This window comes from Globicephala melas, chromosome 4, assembly GCF_963455315.2.
Source record: "Globicephala melas chromosome 4, mGloMel1.2, whole genome shotgun sequence".
Lineage (NCBI taxonomy): Eukaryota > Metazoa > Chordata > Mammalia > Artiodactyla > Delphinidae > Globicephala > Globicephala melas.
Window position 1 is genome coordinate 59,452,414 of NC_083317.1, and position 21,226 is coordinate 59,473,639.

General features: G+C 36.1%; 1 protein-coding gene across 1 annotated transcript in view; it reads right to left on the reverse strand.

Annotated features, from left to right (window-relative positions):
* CFAP44 (cilia and flagella associated protein 44) overlaps window positions 1-21,226 on the reverse strand; it is a 133,832-nt gene that overhangs the window by 71,395 nt on the left and 41,211 nt on the right. The window contains exons 14-15 of the mRNA XM_060298054.1: window positions 18,963-19,172; window positions 18,229-18,339 (exon numbers count right to left, since the gene is read on the reverse strand). Of these exons, the coding sequence (XP_060154037.1) occupies window positions 18,229-18,339; window positions 18,963-19,172 (321 nt within the window). The remainder of the gene's footprint in view (window positions 1-18,228; window positions 18,340-18,962; window positions 19,173-21,226) is intronic.

Here is a 21,226-nt window from a genome sequence, read left to right on the forward strand (position 1 = left end):
ACATTCCATCCCCAAACCACAGAATACATATTATTGTCAAGTGAACATGGCACTTTCTCTAGGACAGAACACATGCTAGGCCACAAAACAAGTCTCAACAAATTTAATAGAACAGAAATGATATCAAGCACTTTTTCCAACAACATGGTATGAAATTAGAAATCAATTACACGAAGAAAATTGGCAAAAACACAAATATGTGGGGTCTAAACAACATGCTACTGAAAAACCAAAGGGCCAGTGAATAAATCAAAGAGGAAATCAGCAAATATCATGAGACAAATGGAAATAAAAACACAACTTTCCAAAAGCTATGGACACAGCAAAAGCAGTTCTAAGATGAAGTTTATAGTGATGCACGCCTATTTCAAGAAACAAGAAAAATATCAAATAACCTAACGGACCACCTAAAGGAATTACAAAAAGAAAACAAAGCCAAAAGAAATCAGCAGAAGAAAGGAAATAAAGATCAGAGAGGAAATAGAGACCCAAAAAAACAGAAAACAGCAATGAAATCAAGAGCTGTTTTTTTTTTTTTAACAAAACATGAACAAAATTGATTATCTTTTAGCCAGGATCATTTAGAAGAAAAGAGAGAGGACCCAAGTAAACAAAATAATAAATGAGAGAGGAAAAATTAGAACTGACATCACAGAGAAACAAAAAAATCACAACAGAATACTGTGAAAGGTTATATGCTAACAAATTGGATGACCTAGAAGAAATGGATAAATTTCTAGAAACATACAATCTACATAGACTGAATCAGAAAGAAATATACAATTTGAACAGACCAATCACTAGTAGTGAAATTGAATTAGTAATCAAAAAACTCCCAGCAAACAAGTCTATGACTTCACAGGGGAATTCTACCAAATATATAAAAAGATCTAATACCTATCCTTCTCAAACTGTTCCAAAAAATTGAACACTTCCAAATTCATTCTATGAGGCCACCATTACCCTGATACCAAAACCAAATACACTACAAAAAAAAGAAAATTACAGGTCAATAGCAAAAATCCTCAACAAAATATTAGAAAACAAAATTCAGCAATATGTAGAAAAGATCATATATAAAAAGGATCATACAGCATGATCAAGTGGGATTTATTCCAGAGATGCAAGGATGGTTCAATATCCACAAAACTCAATATGATATAGCACGTTAAAAAAAATGAATGGTAAAAATCACATTATCTCCACCAGGAAGCCAACACAACCCACTGAACCAACTTTAGCCACTGGGGACAGACATCAAAAACAACGGGAACTATGAATCTGCAGCCTGCAAAAAGGAGACCCCAAACACAGTAAGATAAGCAAAATGAGAAGACAGAAAAACACACTGCAGATGAAGGAGCAAGATAAAAACCCACCAGAAAGAGGAAATAGGCAGTCTACCTGAAAAAGAATTCAGAATAATGATAGTAAAGATGATCCAAAATCTTGGAAATAGAATAGACAAAATGCAAGAAACATTTAACAAGGACCTAGAAGAGCTAAAGATGAAACAAGCAATGATGAACAACACAATAAATGAAATTAAAAATACCCTAGATGGGATCAATAGCAGAATAACTGAGGCAGAAGAACGGATAAGTGACCTGGAAGATAAAATAGTGGAAATAACTACTGCAGAGCAGAATAAAGAAAAAAGAATGAAAAGAACTGAGGACAGTCTCAGAGACCTCTGGGACAACATTAAACGCACCAACATTCGAATTATAGGGGATCCAGAAGAAGAAGAGAAAAAGAAAGGGACTGAGAAAATATTTGAAGAGATTATAGTTGAAAACTTCCCTAATATGGGAAAGGAAATAGTTAATCAAGTCCAGGAAGCACAGAGAGTCCCATACAGGATAAATCCAAGGAGAAATATGCCAAGACACATATTAATCAAACTGTCAAAAATTAAATACAAAGAAAGCATATTAATAGCAGCAAGGGAAAAACAACAAATAACACACAAGGGAATCCCCATAAGGTTAACAGCTGATCTTTCAGCAGAAACTCTGCAAGCCAGAAGGGACTGGCAGGACATATTGAAAGTGATGAAGGAGAAAAACTTGCAACCAAGATTACTCTACCCAGCAAGGATCTCATTCAGATTTGATGGAGAAATTAAAACCTTTACAGACAAGCAAAAGCTGAGAGAGTTCAGCACCACCAAACCAGCTTCACAACAAATGCTAAAGGAACTTCTCTAGGCAAGAAACACAAGAGAAGGAAAAGACCTACAATAACGAACCCAAAACAATTAAGAAAATGGGAATAGGAACATACATATCGATAATTACCTTAAATGTAAATGGACTAAATGCTCCCACCAAAAGACACAGATTGGCTGAATGGATACAAAAACAAGACCCATATATATGCTGTCTACAAGAGACCCATTTCAGACCTAGAGACACATACAGACTGAAAGTAAGGGGATGGAAAAAGATATTCCATGCAAATGGAAACCAAAAGAAAGCTGGAGTAGCAATTCTCATATCAGACAAAATAGACTTTAAAATAAAGACTATTAGAAGAGAACAAAGAAGGACACTACATAATGATCAAGGGATCAATCCAAGAAGAAGATATAACAATTGTAAATATTTATGCACCCAACATAGGAGCACCTCAATATACAAGGCAAATACTAACAGCCATAAAAGGGGAAAGCGACAGTAACACATTCGTAGTAGGGGACTTTAACACCCCACTTTCACCAATGGACAGATCATCCAAAATGAAAATAAATAAGGAAACACAAGCTTTAAATGATACATTAAACAAGACGGACTTAATTGATATTTACAGGACATTCCATCCAAAAACAACAGAATACACATTTTTCTCAAGTGCTCATGGAACATTCTCCAGGATAGATCATATCTTGAGTCACAAATCAAGCCCTGGTAAATTTAAGAAAACTGAAATTGTACCAAGTACCTTTTCTGACCACAACGCTATGAGACTACATATCAATTACAGGAAAAGATCTGTAAAAAATACAAACACATGGAGGCTAAACAATACACTACTTAATAACGAAGTGATCACTGAAGAAATCAAAGAGGAAATCAAAAAATACCTAGAAACAAATGACAATGGAGACACGACGACCCAAAACCTATGGGATGCAGCAAAAGTAGTTCTAAGAGGGAAGTTTATAGCAATACAATCCCACCTTAAGAAACAACCTAACCTTGCACCTAAAGCAATTAGAAAAAGAAGAACAAAAAAACCCCAAAGTTAGCAGAAGGAAAGAAATCATAAAGATCAGGGCAGAAATAAATGAAATAGAAACAAAGAAAACAATTACAAAGATCAACAAAACTAAAAGCTGGTTCTTTCAGAAGATAAACAAAATAGATAAACCATTAGCCAGACTCAACAAGAAAAAAAGGGAGAAGACTCAAATCAATAGAATTAGAAATGAAAAAGGAGAAGTAACAAGTGACACTGCAGAAATAACAAAAGATCATGAGAGATTACTACAAGCAACTCTATGCCAATAAAATGGACAACCTGGAAGAAATGGACAAATTCTTAGAAATGCACAACCTGCCGAGACTGAATCAGGAAGAAATAGAAAATATGAACAGACCAATCACAAGCACTGAAATCGAAACTGTGATTAAAAATCTTCCAACAAACAAAAGCCCAGGACCAGATGGCTTCACAGGCGAATTCTATCAAACATCTACAGAAGAGCTAAGACCTATCCTTCTCAAACTCTTCCAAAATATAGCAGAGGGAGGAACACTCCCAAACTCATTCTACGAGGCCAGCATCACCCTGATACCAAAACCAGACAAGGATGTCACAAAGAAAGAAAACTACAGGCCAATATCACTGATGAACATAGATGCAAAAACCCTCAACAAAATACTAGCAAACAGAATCCAACAGCACATTAAAAGGATCATACACCATGATCAAGTAGGGTATATTCCAGGAATGCAAGGATTCTTCAATATACGCAAATCTATCAATGTGATAAACCATATTAACAAATTGAAGGAGAAAAACCATATGATCATCTCAATAGATGCAGAGAAAGCTTTTGACAAAATTCAACACCCATTTATGATAAAAATCCTACAGAAAGTAGGCATAGAGGGAATTTTTCTCAACATAATAAAGGCCATATGTGACCAACCCACAGCCAACATCATCCTCAATGGTGAAAATCTGAAACCATTTCCACGAAGATCAGGAACAAGATAAGGTTGCCCACTCTCACCACTCTTATTCAACATAGTTTTGGAAGTTTTAGCCACAGCAATCAGAGAAGAAAAGGAAATAAAAGGAATCCAAATCAGAAAAGAAGAAGTAAAGCTGTCACTGTTTGCAGATGACATGATACTATACATAGAGATTCCTAAAGATGCTACCAGAAAACTACTAGAGCTAATCAATGAATTTGGTAAAGTAGCAGGATACAAAATTAATGCACAGAAGTCTCTGGCATTCCTATACACTAATGAGGAAAAATCTGAAAGTGAAAACAAGAAAACACTCGCATTTACCACTGCAACAAAAAGAATAAAATATCTAGGAATAAACCTACCTAAGGAGACAAAAGACCGGTATGCAGAATATTATAAGACACTGATGAAAGAAATTAAAGATGATACAAATAGATGGAGAGATATACCATGTTCTTGGATAGGAAGAATTAACATTGTGAAAAAGACTCTACTACCCAAAGCGATCTACAGATTCAATGCAATCCCTATCAAACTACCACTGGCATTTTTCACAGAACTAGAACAAAAAATTTCACAATTTGTATGGAAACACAAAAGACCCCGAAAAGCTAAAGCAATCTTGAGAACGAAAAACGGAGCTGGAGGAATCAGGCTATACTACAAAGCTACAGTAATCAAGACAGTATGGTACTGGCACAAAAACAGAAAGATAGATCAATGGAACAAGATAGAAAGCCCAGAGATAAACCCACGCACATATGGTCACCTTATCTTTGATAAAGGAGGCAGGAATGTACAGTGGAGAAAGGACAGCCTCTTCAATAAGTGGTGCTGGGAAAACTGGACAGCTACATGTAAAAGTATGAGATTAGATCACTCCCTAACACCATACACAAAAATAAGCTCAAAATGGATTAAAGACCTAAATGTAAGGCCAGAAACTATCAACGTCTTAGAGGAAAACATAGGCAGAACACTCTATGACATAAATCACAGCAAGATTCTTTTTGACCCATCTCTTAGAGAAATGGAAATAAAAACAAAAATAAACAAATGGGACCTAATGAAACTTCAAAGCTTTTGCACAGCAAAGGAAACCATAAACAAGACCAAAAGACAACCCTCAGAATGGGAGAAAATATTTGCAAATGAAGCAACTGACAAAGGATTAATCTCCAAAATTTATAAGCAGCTCATGCAGCTCAATAACAAAAAAACAAACTACCCAATCCAAAAATGGGCAGAAGACCTAAATAGACATTTCTCCAAAGAAGATATACAGACTTCCAACAAACACATGAAAGAATGCTCAACATCATTAATCATTAGAGAAATGCAAATCAAAACTACAATGAGATATCATCTCACACCAGTGAGAATGGCCATCATCAAAAAATCTAGAAACAATAAATGCTGGAGAGGGTGTGGAGAAAAGGGAACATTCGGGCTTCCCTGGTGGCGCAGTGGTTGAGAGTCCTCCTGCCGATGCAGGGGACACAGGTTCATGCCCCAGTCCGGGAAGATCCCACATGCCGTGGACTGGTTGGGCCCGTGAGCCATGGCCGCTGAGCCCGCACGTCCGGAGCCTGTGCTCCACAACGGGAGAGGCCACAACAATGAGAGGCACGCATACCGCAAAAAAAAAAAAAAAAAAAAAAGGGAGCACTCTTGCACTGCTGCTGGGAATGTGAATTAGTACAGCCACTATGGAGAACAGTATGGAGGTTCCTTAAAAAACTAAAAATAGAACTACCATATGACCCAGCAATCCCACTACTCGGCATATACCCTGAGAAAACCATAATTCAAAAAGAGTCATGTATGAAAATGTTCATTGCATCTCTATTTACAATAGCCCGGAGATGGAATCAACCTAAGTGTCCATCATCGGATGAATGGATAAAGAAGATGTGGCACATATATACAATGGAATATTACTCAGCCATAAAAAGAAATGAAATTGAGCTATTTGTAATGAAGTGGGTGGACCTAGAGTCTGTTATACAGAGTGAAGTAAGTCAGAAAGAGAAAGACAAATACCGTATGCTAACACATATATATGGAATTTAAGGGAAAAAAATGTCATGAAGAACCTAGGGGTAAGACGGGAATAAAGACACAGACCTACTAGAGAACGGACTTGAGGATATGGGCAGGGGGAAGGGTAAGCTGTGACAAAGCGAGAGAGTGGCATGGACATATATACACTAGCAAACGTAAAATAGATAGCTAGTGGGAAGCAGCCGCATAGCACAGGGAGATCAGCTCAGTGCTTTGTGACCACCTAGAGGGGTGGGATAGGGAGGCTCGGAGGGAGGGAGATGCAAGAGGGAAGAGATATGGGCACATATGTATATGTATGACTGATTCACTTTGTTATAAAGCAGAAACATACTATTGTAAAGCAATTATACTCCAATAAAGATGTTAAAAAAATCACATTATCATCTCAATAGATGCAGAAAAAGCATTTCACGAATTTCAACATCCATTCATGATAAACAAAAAACAACTTATCAATGTTGGCCTTGAGGGAACATACCTCAACATAAAAAGGGCCGTTTATGACAAACGCAGAGCTATCATCATACTCAATAGTGAAGAACTGAAAGCTTTTCCTATAAAATCGGGAAAAAGACAAGGATGCCCACTCTCACCAATTCTATTAATATTTTTAACATAGTATTGGAAGGCCTGGCAACAGCAATCAAATAAGAAAAATAAGACAAATTGGAAGGGTAGAAGTAAAACTCACTTTTTACAGATGACATGATACTATATATAGAAAAATCTTAAAGTCTGTATTAGAATAAAGTTGCAAAATACAAGATTAATATACAGTCATACACTGTACACATGGTATCAACTACCATCATGCATGATAAACCCACTGGAGAGTTGCTGTTTTACATCCCTTAACCAGGACACCCATGATAAAGGTCAGGACCCAAGGGTCAACATAGTTGGAGATACTTCTGGTAGTCATCTTAGCACTGGATGCCCTGGCCAACAACTAGTTCATCAATATTTTTATAAAATCTTGAGCCATTAGCAATTGTCTGTCTTCCTGATACAGCCAATGGTAGCAACAACATTCCTTATCCAAGGAATATCTTCACTCATAGATACCCAAAAATATAAATCAAGGTCACGTGTCTCTACATGGCTTCATCAGCTTATTCCCTTCAAGCATCCAGACATTGGAAATAATGTTAGAGAAACAATTTATTGGAATTTTCAATCAACCTTTCTTTACTTGATGTTAGAATATTTTTCCCCTGTAGAGGAGGAAAGAGTTTCTTTCTCCTGAGGTCTTCTGGGGTTTCTATTAGTCTAGAACTACATTATTCCAATTTTCATATTTGAAGATTTCCAAATCACTTGGGTGATCCAACACAGGGCCATAAGTGTGCATTTTAGAGCTATTTAACTTATGGTTCATCTTTATCTTAGTACATAGTTTTGGGGGATATAAGCTTTAGTTAGTGGTTGCCAAGGAGGAGAGGGAGATGGATGGAGGGAGAGTTAGAAAAAAATAGTGAATTAGAATGGATCCTTTAGCTGGTTCCTTGTTTAAACCTTAAAAGAAAAAAAAAAAAAGCTTAAGTTAGTGAAGGTTTGTCATAATTTCTTCCTTTGCTATGCCCTCATCTTGAACATGAGTCTCCATAGACTAAGGAGGACATCAAAAAGATAGCCAATTTTGGGGCTTCCCTGGTGGTGCAGTGGTTGAGAGAGTCCGTCTGCCGATGCAGGGGACACGGGTTCGTGCCCCGGTCTGCATGGGTCCCACATGCCGCAGAGCCGCTGAGCCTGCACGCCCGGAGCCTGTGCTCTGCAACGGGAGAGGCTATGACAATGAGAGGCCCACGTACCGCAAAAAAAAAAAAAAAAAAGATAGCCAATTTTTGAGGCTCTGTTTTTTTTCTTTCTTTCCTTTTTTTCCTTTTGATCAGAATATACCTGCCCTCTTAGCAGAATCAGTTTTCGGTACTTGAAGTTTTCCCAGTGTTTGTGCTACATCTCACACCACCAATAAGATGCCTTGGTTATTCTGTCAAACCTTTTATTTATCCTCATGAAAAGGTTGAATTGAGCCACCTAGTACTCCATGAGCTAATGCAGACCCTTACCCAATTGTATGTTCTATGCACACATTCTTAAGTAATCTTATTCAAGTGGAAGATGTTGGGTTATTTTTTGTGATAAAATGACAAAATCATCGTTGTAATTGTAATAACTCAACCAGATATTTTTCATCCATCATGTGTATCACAGTAAGTCACTCTCATCACATTGTTAATTCTAAAATACCTGAAAATTCAATTTCATTATACTTCTCTATCCTTCATGAAGGTCTGTATCCTTGATGACTGAATGTAGTTTATGTTTTAGAGATGAAAGATGTAAGAGAGGCACTGTTTTGCAGTTTCTATTCTTCCTGTCTTTAATCTGTCTTACAAAATTCCTTCATGAAAAGCTGTATGTCAACAACCAGTAAATTTATTTAAATTTTGAAGACTGATATTTATGTACAGTATGCATATATGTATACAGAAACATGACATATATATTATGTATATACACATATATGCATATATACATATATATGCATGCCATGCCATTTTTGCTAGGTAACTAGAAAACTTCAGAATCATCTAAAGAGAAAATGCTGTGGTTTTCTTACATATACATTTATTTATAGACTTCATCCCCAAAATGAATCAAAGCAGCAGAATATATGCCCTATACGAATAAGGAGCTTTAATACTTCTCTACCACATTTTATAGATTTCTTTTTCTAATCAAGTGAAATTCTATAAAAGGAAACTCATTTTCTTTTGTATTACACCTTGATTAATCTTTTTATTTACAACGTGACTAGATAAATCAAGAGGATATTTTATGAAGGTCATCTAAATTCCACTAAACAAATTAATTGACAAGGGTTGGCTGGGTATTTGTGAAGTACTACGAAGAACTCCACTGTTATTGTTAAGACCTAGACATTTACTCCTTATTAAATTAACAGATTCAATTGACAAATCATAGTTAATGTAATAGTCACCCACTGGTTATACTCTGTAATTACTCTATATGACAAAGTTACTAACATTGGAAAAACTACCAATAAGAACTAGCTAAATCAAAGCCCCTTCATTGTGGAGAGCATTTTTTTCAAATTTTCAAGTACTGCACTCAAAAATACATTTATTAAGCTTTTATCACTTGAGTAATATTGCATTTTGGGGATGAACTGAAGTGTATCATTTCAATTTTCCAATTTGATAATTAGTAAACATACTCTCCCCATGATGAAAAATACTGAATATTTTAATTCTCATAACTTTAAGAATATAGCAACTATTAATCTTGTCATTCTTTTTGATTCATTAATCTCTCTCAAAACTTGAAAAAATCAGTCTATCCTTGTCTTATTCAAGAAATGATACAAGTTGGATGCTAATATTGAAAGGTTAGATAATGTATCCCAAATATTTTAGATACTAACAACATATCCTAAATGATCTTCAGTAAAATACACTTCCTGAAATCAAATATTTTTAGGGAATAACTGCTTGCCACTTACTATGGACTAAATATTTGGGTTCCTCCAAAATCCATATGTTGAAACCCTATGTGGGGGTGGGGGCTTTGGGAGGTAATTAGATTTAGATGAAGTCCTTAGGGTGGAGCCCCCATTATGGGGCTAGTACTTTTGTAAGATGAAGAGACCAGAGCTCGCTCTCTCTCCATGTGAGGAATCAGCAAGAAGGCAGTGATCTGGAAAGCAGGTAGAAGGCCCTCACTATGAATCTGACTATGCTGGCATCTGAGCATGCTGACCATGAGGCTGATCTCAGACTTCCAGCCTCCAGAACAGTGAGAAGTAAATGTTTGTTGTTTAAGGCACCTAGTATATGGTATTCTGTTATAGCAGAATGCCAGACTGATAAAATATTCATTTATAAACATCTTATTCAAGGTTAATTTGCAAACTTTTGTTCCTGATCGTCTGATGCTTTAGTTCTTGATTACCTAGAATCTATTTTACATGTACGAACATACCAATCACCCCAAAGTATGCTTAAGCGGAGTGAATGTTTGCAAATATAAAATGACATTTTCTAAGAATTTAGGCATATACTAGGATATGACAACAAATTTGATAAAAAGTTTGTTTCTGTGGTTGTCCTTGCAAATGTTGAAATTGAAGCAATTGTAAAAATAAATAAACTTTACAATAAACAGAAATAAAAAAGGCAAAAAAAGATTAATATACAGAAATTTGTTGCTTTTCTATATACTAATAATGAACTACCAAAAAGAAAAAGTAAGAAAACAGTCCTTTTTAAAACCACATGAAAAAGAATAAAATACCTAGGAATAAACTTAACCAAGGAGGTAGGAGATCTATACTTTGAAAACTATAAGACATTGATGAAGTTGAAGATACAAAGAAATGGAAAAATACCTCATGTTCATGAATTGGAAGAATATTGTTAAAATGACCATACTACCTAAGGCAATCTACAAATTTAATGCAATGCCCATTAAAATACTGATGGCATTTTTCACAGAAATAAAACAAATAACCCTAAAATTTATATGGAACTATAAAAGACACTGAATAACCAAAGCAATCTTGAAAAAAGAGAACAAAGCTGGAGGTATCACATGCCATGATTTCAGACTATACTACAAAGCTACAGTAATCAAAACAGTACGGTACTGGCATAAAAACAGACAAATAGATCAATGGAACAGAATAGAGAGTCCAGAAATAAACCACACACTTATGGGCAAAATTAATCTACAACAAGAGGCAAGAATATACAATAGGGAAAGTAGTCCCTTCAATAAATGATGCTGGGAAAACTGGACAGCTATATGTTAGAGAATGAAACTAGAACATTTTCTCACACCATATACAAAAAATAAACACAAAACGGATTATAGAGCTAAATGTAAGACCAGAAACCATTACACTCCTAGAAGAACACATAGGCAGAACACTCTTTGACCAAAACCATACAAAATTTTTTTGGATCTGTTCCCTAAAACAAAGGAAACAAAAGCAAAAATAAACAAATGGGACCTAATTAAACTTAATCTTTTGCACAGCAAAATAAACCACTGACAAAAGGACAACCTACTAAACAAGAGAAAATATTGGCAAATGACATGACCCATAAGGGGTTAATATCCAAAATATATAAACAGCTCATACAACTTGATATCCAAACAAACAATTTTAAAAATGGTCAGAAGACCTGAATAGACATTTTTTTTAAAAGAAGACATACAGATGGTCAACAGGCATATGAAAACATGCTCAACATCACTACCATCAGGGAATTGCAAATCAAAGCCCACAATGAGATATCATCCCACAACTGCCAGAATGGCTATCAACCCAAAGACCATAATTAATAAGTGTTGGGGAGGATGTGGAGAAAAGGGAACCCTGGTACACTGTCAGTGGGAATGTAAATTGATGAAGCTACTGTAAAAAAACAGTATGAAGGTTACTAAAAAAGCTAAAAATATTACTACCATATGATCTGGCAATTCTACTTCTGGGTATATATCCCCAACAAAACAAAACCCAAAAACACTCATTTGAAAAGATACATGCACCCCAATGTTCATAGCAGCATTATTTACAACAGCTAAGACATGGAAACAATCTAACTGTTCATCAACAAATGAATGGATAAAGAAGATGTAGTTACTCAGCCATAAAAAAGAATGAAATTTTGCATTTGCAACAACATGGATGGACCTGAACGGTATCATGCTTAGTGAAATAAGTCAGACAAAGACAAATACTGTATGTTATCACTTATATGTGAATGAAACAAACTAGTGAATATAACAAAACAGAAACAGACTCACAGATATAGAGAACAAACTAGTGGTTACCAGTGGAGATGGAGGACAAGGTACAGGTAGGGGATTAAGAGGTACAAACTACTATGTATAAAATAAACAAGCCACACGAATATATTGTACAGCATAGGGAATATAGCCAATATTTTATAATCAATTCAAGTGGAGTATAATCTATAAAAATACTGAATCACTATATTGTACACCTGAAACTAATATTGTAAATCAACTATACTTCAATAAAAATAAAGATTAAATAATAAAAATAAAGGATTTCCCTGTGGTGCAGTGGTCAAGAATTTCCCTGCCAATGTAGGGGACACAGGTTCAATCCCTGGTCCAGGAAGATCCCACATGTCGCAGAGAACTAAGCCTGTGTGCCACAACTACTGAGCCTGTGCTCTAGAGCCCATGAGCCACAACTACTAAAGCCTGTGCACCCTACAGCCCACACGCTGCAAGTACTAAGCCCATGCACCACAACTACTGAAACCCATGAACTCTAGGGTCCATGTGCTGCAACTACTGAGCCCGCGTACCTAGAGCCCATGCTCCACAACAAGAGAAGCCACTGCAATGAGAAGCCTGTGCACCACAACAAAGAGTAGCCCCCACTCACCGCAACTAGAGAAACCCTGTGCACAGCAATGAAGACCCAATACAGCCAAAAAAAAAAAAAAGATTAAAAATAAATAAACAATAAAATATCAATACTTTTTAATAGTCCATAGGTAAAGGAAATCAAAATGAAACTGAGAAAATATTTTCAACTGGATGATAATAAAAATACTACATTATCAAAACTTGTGGGATACATTAAAGCCTATAGCTTTATAAGGTACACATAAAGATACATATAAAGAAGAATAATAAAATATAAATATCCGTTTCATGAAATTAGAAAACAAGAAAATAAACCTTAAGACAGTAAATGTAGGATTGTAATAAAAGAATATAACTTAATAAAATAAAATCAATAAAGTGAAAAGTTCCTTGAAAACACTAATTGACAAACATCTAGGAAGATTAAGCAAGAGGAAGGGAAAAAAATGACCAGTATAAAAAACTGAAAAGGAAACATCATTACAGATCCTGTGACATTAAGAATATTATGAAAATTACAGACAAAAAAATTGAAAATTCAAAGGAAATAAACAAGTTCCCTAGGGGGGAAAAATGTACTTACCAAAATTAAATCAAGAAGAATACATCTGATTGGAACCACAAGAGACCCTGAATAGCCAAAACAATCTTGAGAAAGAAGTCAAAGCTGGAGGCATCACACTACCTGATTTCAAACTATACTGCAAAGCTATAGTAATTAAAACAATATGGTATTGGCATAAAAACAGTCATAGAGATCAATGGAACAGAATAGAGAACCCAAAAATAAATCCACGTATATATGGTAAATTAACTTATGACAAAGGAGCCAAGACTACACAAGGGGGTTAAGACAGTCTCTTCAATAAATTGTGCTGGTTAAACTGGACAGCCACACGCAAAAGGATGAAACTGGACTACTATCTTATACCGTGCACAAAAATTAACTCAAAACAAATTAAAGACTTGAACGTAAGACCTGAAACCATAAAACTCCTTACAGAAAACATAGGCAGTAAGTTCCTTTACCTTGTCATTGGTCCTTTGTGATGAGTTTTTGGATCTGACACCAAAAGCAAAGGCAACAAAAGCAAAAACAAAAATAAAACAAAGTGAGACTACACCAAACTAAAAAAGCTTTTGCACAGCAAAGAACTCAACAAAATGAAAGGCAACCTTATGAATAAGCAAAAATATTTGCAAATAATCTATCTGAATAGGGATTAATATCCAAAATACATAAAGAACTCATACAACTCATTAGCAAAAAAAAGCACAAAGAATCCAATTATAAAGGGGGCAGAAGATCTGAACAGACATTTTTCCAAAGAAGACATAGAGACAGACAACAAGTACATGAAGATATGCTCAACATCACTAATCATCAGGGAACTGCAAATCAAAACCACAATGAGATATCACCTCACACCTGTTAGAATAGCTATTATCAAAAAGACAAGAAATGTTGGCTAAGATGTAGAGAAAAGGGAACCCTTGTGCACTGTTGGTGAGAACATAAATCAGTACAGCCACTATGGAAAACATTGTGGAGATTCTTCAAAAACTTAAAAATAGAACTACCACATGATCCAGCAATCCCACTTCAGGGTATTTATCTGAGATGAAAACATTAACTGGAAAAGATACATGCACCCTCAAGTTTATCACAATATTCTTTACAATAGCCAAGATATGGAAACTATGTGTCCATTGAAGGGTGAATGGATAAAGAAAATATTCCATTGTGATTATATGTACACAATGGAATATTATTCAGCCATAAAAAAGAATGAAATCTTATCATTTGCAACAATATGGATGGACCTTGAGGACATTATGCTAAGTGAAATAAGTCAGGAAAAGAAAGACAAATATTGCATGATATCAATTGTATGTGGAATCTTTAAAAAAGAAAAAAACATTAGGCACAGTAAACAGACTGGTGGTTGCCAGAGGCAGGGGTTGGGTAATGATAAAATGGAGGGGTTCAAAATGTACAAATTTCCAGTGATAAAATAAGTCATGGGAATGTAATGTACAGCATGATGACTATAGTTAATAATACTGTACTGCATATTTGAATGTTGCTCAGAGTAGATCTCAAAAGTTCTCATGTATAGTAATAGATGTTAACTAGACTTATTGTGGTGATCAGTTCTCAATGTATACAATTATCAAATCATGTCGCATATCTGAGACTTATTTATGTCAATTATACTTTAAAATTTAAAAAGAAGAATTATAATCATTAAAGGCATTGAATTAATTTTTTTAAAGCACCTCAAAAAAAAAACCCCTATGCTCTGATGGCTCTACTACCAAGTCTGCCAAAAACTCAAAATTCTAATATATTACAAATTCTTCAAGAGAATAGAGAGAGAGAATAGTTTACAACTCATCTTAGGAGATGAAAAAAACCTTAATAACAAACTTGATGATGAACTATGAAGACAGAAAATATTATCCAAATCTTTTTTATAAACATAGATGAAAAATACTAATGTTAGCAAACTGAATTCAATGACACATGAAAACTTTGCTAAACCGGCTAGTTCAAGACAATACAGAGAAACCAGTACAGCCACAGCTCTAAGAGCCAAGATAGCAGGAGAAGGGAAGCTAGGTGAGGTGAGCTGGGCATTCTCTGCACTTCTTTCTCCTAAGGGCATTGGTCAACTTACTGCATGGGACCTAGAAGCCAAACAGAATGCAGTGTTCTAAAGTTTTAGGCATTCTCTCAGAGATGAATAGACACTAGCTGAAGTTCAAAGCGACAAGAAAGTTAGGACCTGATGGCACATGATACCAGAGAAAAGGGAAATGCAGAAAAGGGAGCCTGACATTCTGCTGGGCCTTTGCCTTTAAAACATTTGCACAACCCTAAGCTGCATGAGAACAGGAGTTGCTCATTTCATCCAAAAAGTCACATTATTGTTTACTTACTTTCATTTTTGAAAGATACCACCACTGGGTATAAAATTGTGAGTTGGAAGTTATAGAACTATAAACTGCTAAAAGAAGACATCTACTGAAGAAATTCTATCCATTATTAAAAATCCTCCTACAAACAACAAATCAGGTCCAGAGAATAGAAAAGACTATTTTTTAAAAAAAAAAAAAAGAGGACAGAAATACCTTGATTCCAAACCTGGCAAGGACATTACAAAAGGGGGAAATTATCACTCTGTTATGAATGTAGATGCAAAAATCCTTAATAAAATATTAGTAAACTGTGTGTGTGTTAAAATATAGTGAGTTGATGTGTGCTAGGATGACAAGAAGGAGGTCATTTTAGGCAGAGAAGATCAAGTTCAAAGCTTAATGCATGAAACAAAGAGGAACAAGACAACATAGAGGAAGAGACAGATTTAACAGATGTTTAGGGTGCATAACCAATGGGGGGGCTTGGTGAACCACCAAAGCAGGGTGGTTAGAGGTAGGGAAGAGATGGCTCTAAAGATTTTCTGGTTTAGGTAACAGGGAGAATGGTGTTCTCAGAAAAATGCAGGAGGAAAAAAAACATGTCTTAGAAAAACTCTAATGAATTTCATTTAGACACATCAAAATCACCCCCAGAAATTCAGAAGATCACCAAGTTCAGTCAATTCTACCTATCTCTTATCCACACGGTCTTTCACACTTTGGTCACATCTTCTCTGGAACACAGCTGTCCAATAGATCTACCTGCCTCTCATTTGGCTCCCTTGTAACTTCTCCACACTGCTGCCTAAGTGATCATGGTAGTGACCACTGCAGATGGAATGGTTCTGTGTGTGATGCAGCTTTATTGGAAACCAAAATAAACCAAAAAGCAGAAGCTTAATGCATTCAGAAAGGTAGGAGGTCTGACCAGTGAGCTGGTAGGGGCTAACAGCTATTGCTATTTGGACAACTGAAGTGTGCAGTATCAGTTACACATGTTAATTTACTTTTTTCCCTCAGCTTCATTGTAATATAACTGACATAACATTGTGTAAGTTTAAGGTGCGTAACGTGATGATTTGGTGCATGTATATATTGTGAGATGAGAGTAACTTACATTAGTAATTCCCAAATAATACTAGATATATAATTGCTGATTGGCACCACTGCCTGAAATGACTTTTGAATTGTTTTTTTGGGGGTGTGTGTCTTTTCTGCCTTAATTTTCGTTTTAGTTTCTTATTTTGAAGTAACTATTAATACATAGGAAGCTGCAAAGATAGTACAAAGAGGTTTATACCTTTTGCCCAGTTTCTCCCACTGGTTACTTCTTCTGCAACAATATCAAAACTAGGAAATCAACATTAATATAGAATGCGTGTATAGTCCTGTGTCATTTTATCACATGTGCAGATTCATGCAACCATCCACAATCAAAACATAAACTATCCCACCACTACAAAGATCTCCCTCAAGCTGCCCCTTATAGTCACACCCACCCCCTTCTCACCCATCGTTTCCAACCCCTGAAAAATGCTGGGTTTTTTAAAACTTTGTTATATAGGGAAATGATTGAAGGATGCACAAAATATTATATGTTGTGATACAATAGCTCATGCTTTAACACAGAGCATCCTTTGCAGCTCTCTTTCCTTCGCCTACACAACTTGCACTCTCCTCCTCTCAACTAACTCACATCATGTGTTAACTTCTCCCTTTCTTGATATTCCCTTTCTTGATATACATGCTCTATATTCACAGCACGTATTGTCTATACCACTGATATCACTGATAATTTAGTCACCCATTCCCTTGTGAAATCTTAAATAATTCTATCACAGATCAATATAACTTCTTAAACATGTGTATTTTTTTTTCTCCTTCAGAAGATACTGTTATATACTGCTTATTGAATCCATTGCCAGGGCCTAGCAAAGATGAAAACAATGAGTATTTGTTAATTAAAAAAATATTTTTTCTAGGTACTACTATATTTTTATAGCCATTTTCTTTAGAAGAGCTTAAAATAGATTACAGATGTTACCCCCCACCTCCAAAATCCTGACAGTACCTCTACACAGTTCATCAGCATTATTATTATGCTGGAACCCTAGTACAAGTACCTGGTTTAGACATTCAATCAATATTCAGGTGACTGTATTATCCTATGCTCAAAATTAGGGAAATTAGGGGCATTAAATAAGATTAGTAATCAATACTGAATCCCCAATTGTTATTAGAAAAGAGGCAACGGAAGATTAGAAGAGAAAATGGAGCTGGAATGGGAGCAGAAGGGAAGTAAAGAGATTAAACATGAGGACAAGTACACCCAACACATTCTGACATGTTGTGTTTTGGGCTGAAGTCTCCATTGTTGAAGCAAAGTCTGATACAATAATTAGATTATGGAAGAAGGAGGAGGTAATGGGAAGGGCTTGAAGCTCCTGGGTAATGCTCCACTAGTAAAGCTGAGCAGCTTCCCTGGCCCCTCACAGCGGGACCCAGGAGTGGAGCTAATAATTCCACCCACTATTCTCTATCTACCAGATCACTTCACTACGTAGTAACTGAGACTTAAACACGAAGACAAATAACTACTTACATGAGAGGCTGTAGACCAGGTTAACTGGCAAACAGGTCCAGGAGTAGTAATATAACCGATTGGCTTATAACCCCTTTCCACTTCAAAGAAGAAGACAGTTTGATCTTTACTCTAAGAAAAAGAGAGATACCGAAATATATATTATTATGAAACATATTGCATACAGTACAAAGAAGCATTTAACAGCTATATTACACCCACTGTATACGTATACCTACAATGATCATATTTCCCCAGGTTATTCTGGGAACATTCTTGTTTCAAATATTTGCTTCATTTTCCCCATGAGAACACTTGACAAACCATGTTTTCTTGTATGTGTTTCTGAAAAGATGCTCACCATACCTGTATATAAGATTCACAAAAAATTCCACAATGCATACGCTCACCTATTTATGCATAAAGCATTTACATGTTTATTCTCTTCATTTAGGCCAATTCCACATAAGAACATACCTAGGTTATAAAACGTTCATTATACATAAAACATGTTGCATGATTCCCAGTTGAACATTTCTGTTCATTTAAAATAAGCATTACAACTCAATTTGTAAGAATATTTTTAAATGTCATGCACAGACTATACTGAAAGAATCTGAATACAAAGAAAACAAAATAGGGATATATTCTCAGAAAGGAATATAAGCAAATAAGGCATCATTAAGTAGGAAGACTAACAAGGCAGGGTTAACCAGGAAAATTCAACAGGAAACACAAGGAAATCTACTACTTACCCCTGTGGCTAGAACTTCTCCATCACGATCATAAGCTAAAGCAGTGACAGGAGAAGTATGAGGTTTGAAAACCTGTTTCAAACAAATATCTGCATCTGAAACTCTCTTCCGTCCCACAAAACTTGTGAGCCCTTCTGGATCATAAAGTTCAAGAATTCGAACAACGCCATCTTCAAATCCTGCAATAATCTGTGCTCCACTGTTGCTTACCTTGGACAAAAAAGAAATGCAAGGTTTCTGAAATTAGTTGATTAAGAAAGCTGTACTACATAACAGATTTCTGTATTTTATTTAGACTTAAATTATTTAACTAAATAATTAACTAAAATAAATGCTAATCAATAATTCCTTATACTACTTTCTGGTAACCTCCATCTCTTCTATGACAGTTCCTTATCACTGCAGACCATGAGACAGGTAAACAATGACAATCCAAGCATTCAATGAGCAAAAGTTGGTGGAGCGTCTGTCTACTATGTGCCAGGCACCCATCACCAGCAACCCAAGTGTGAGCATAAACAGTCTCAACCCCTGTTTTCACAAATGTATGGTCGAGCGGGAGGACAGACATTAATCAACCGCACAAATGAATATGGAATTATGAACTGAAATAAGTAAAAGGAAATAAACATTCTGAGAGCACACAGCAAAGAAAGCTGACCTAGTCTGCAGCTTAGAGGAGAAGTCTGGGCCAGAGATATAAATCTAGCAATGTCTTAATGTACTACATCTGCTATCTCAGAAGGCATTCAGGAGAAGGGCAAGAGCCTTGGTATTCTTTAGAGCAGATTGATCATCCCTGAAGCCAGGCAATTATGAAAACCTTGGGAATAAGAAAACTATATTCCATTCAATTCCAACTGAATGTTTATGCAAACATTTACTAAGTGTCTAAATGTACCAGTAACCGTAGAGGCACTGGAAGTACAAAGATGAATAAGATATGGTGTCGCCATGAAGAACAAACAGTCTGGTGGGAAAGACAGTCAATAAAGCAAGTCATCTTAGTACACTGTGATAAGTGCTATAAAAGAGGTATATACACAGTCCTTAAACAAAAACCGCAAAGGAAGAAGTACGCAGCTCTACTTGAAGGTGGGGTCATGGAGGGCTATGCAGAGGAGATGATATCTGACCTGGGCTAAATTGTAAACAATGATGTGCAGTTTTCCAGAAAGGCAAGAGGGTATGAGGAAGGGGCAATTCAAGCATAATGTCCATATGATCAGTACGTGGATATAAGGCTAAAAAGAAAACATTCTATGGACATTGCCCAAGCATCTGAAAAAATGATTCAATTACATAGGCTGTATTTTAAAGAATTTAGGTAAGAGTGTAAATAGATTAGGATAAAGAGTGATCCGTGTTTGGTAATCTAAATACTCTGTCATTTCTACTTAATCCAGCCTCATCATTGTTCTGCTTCTATTCCCTGGCCTGAGTTCTCCTTCTGGTCTTGATCCCATCATGAAATTCCCCTCCATTCCAGCCACCTCCACATCTACTTTGGGCCTGGAACATTTTCTCTTTGACTTCAACCCAAAACAATAAGGATAAAATATTCCCCAAATATTCCCATGACACTTTAAAAACTTGGCTGCAAATTTTTTGCTATGCCTCTCATGGAGAGGTGGGGTTTAAGTCCCTCCCTCCTTGAATCTGGGAGCGGGGGGGCTTATGACTGCTTCACCCAACTGAGTATGGTACAAGTGACATTATGTGACTTCCAAGGCCAGGTCATAAAAGGACAGCAGCTTCTGCCTTATTTGCTGGAACACTATATCTTGGAGCCCTGAGCTGCCATAAAGAAGTGTGTGACTGCCCTGAGGCCACCATGCTGTGATAATGACCTCTCCATGTGGCATGGGCTTCAGGTAAGCACTGCTGTTGACATCCCAGCTTAGCTTAACCTTCAACCCAGGTGCCAGACCTGTAACAAAGAAGCCTTCAGATGACTCTAGGCCCCAACCATTCAAATCTCCCCTACTGAGGCCCCAGATACTGTGAAGCAGAGATAATCCATCCTTGTTGTCACCTGTCCGAATTCCCAAACCAGAGACTGAGCAAAATAAGATGATTGCCGTTTTATGCCACTACATTTGGGGTAGTTTATTACACAGCAATAGACAACTAGAACAATGATCTCTAAGTTTTTCCATAGCTCTTATCATTATCTAACATAGCACATAAATTTATTTATTTTGTTTTTTGTCTGTCTCTGCCTCCTGTCTCCCACTCTAGTGGGAGATTCATGAGGGCAAATA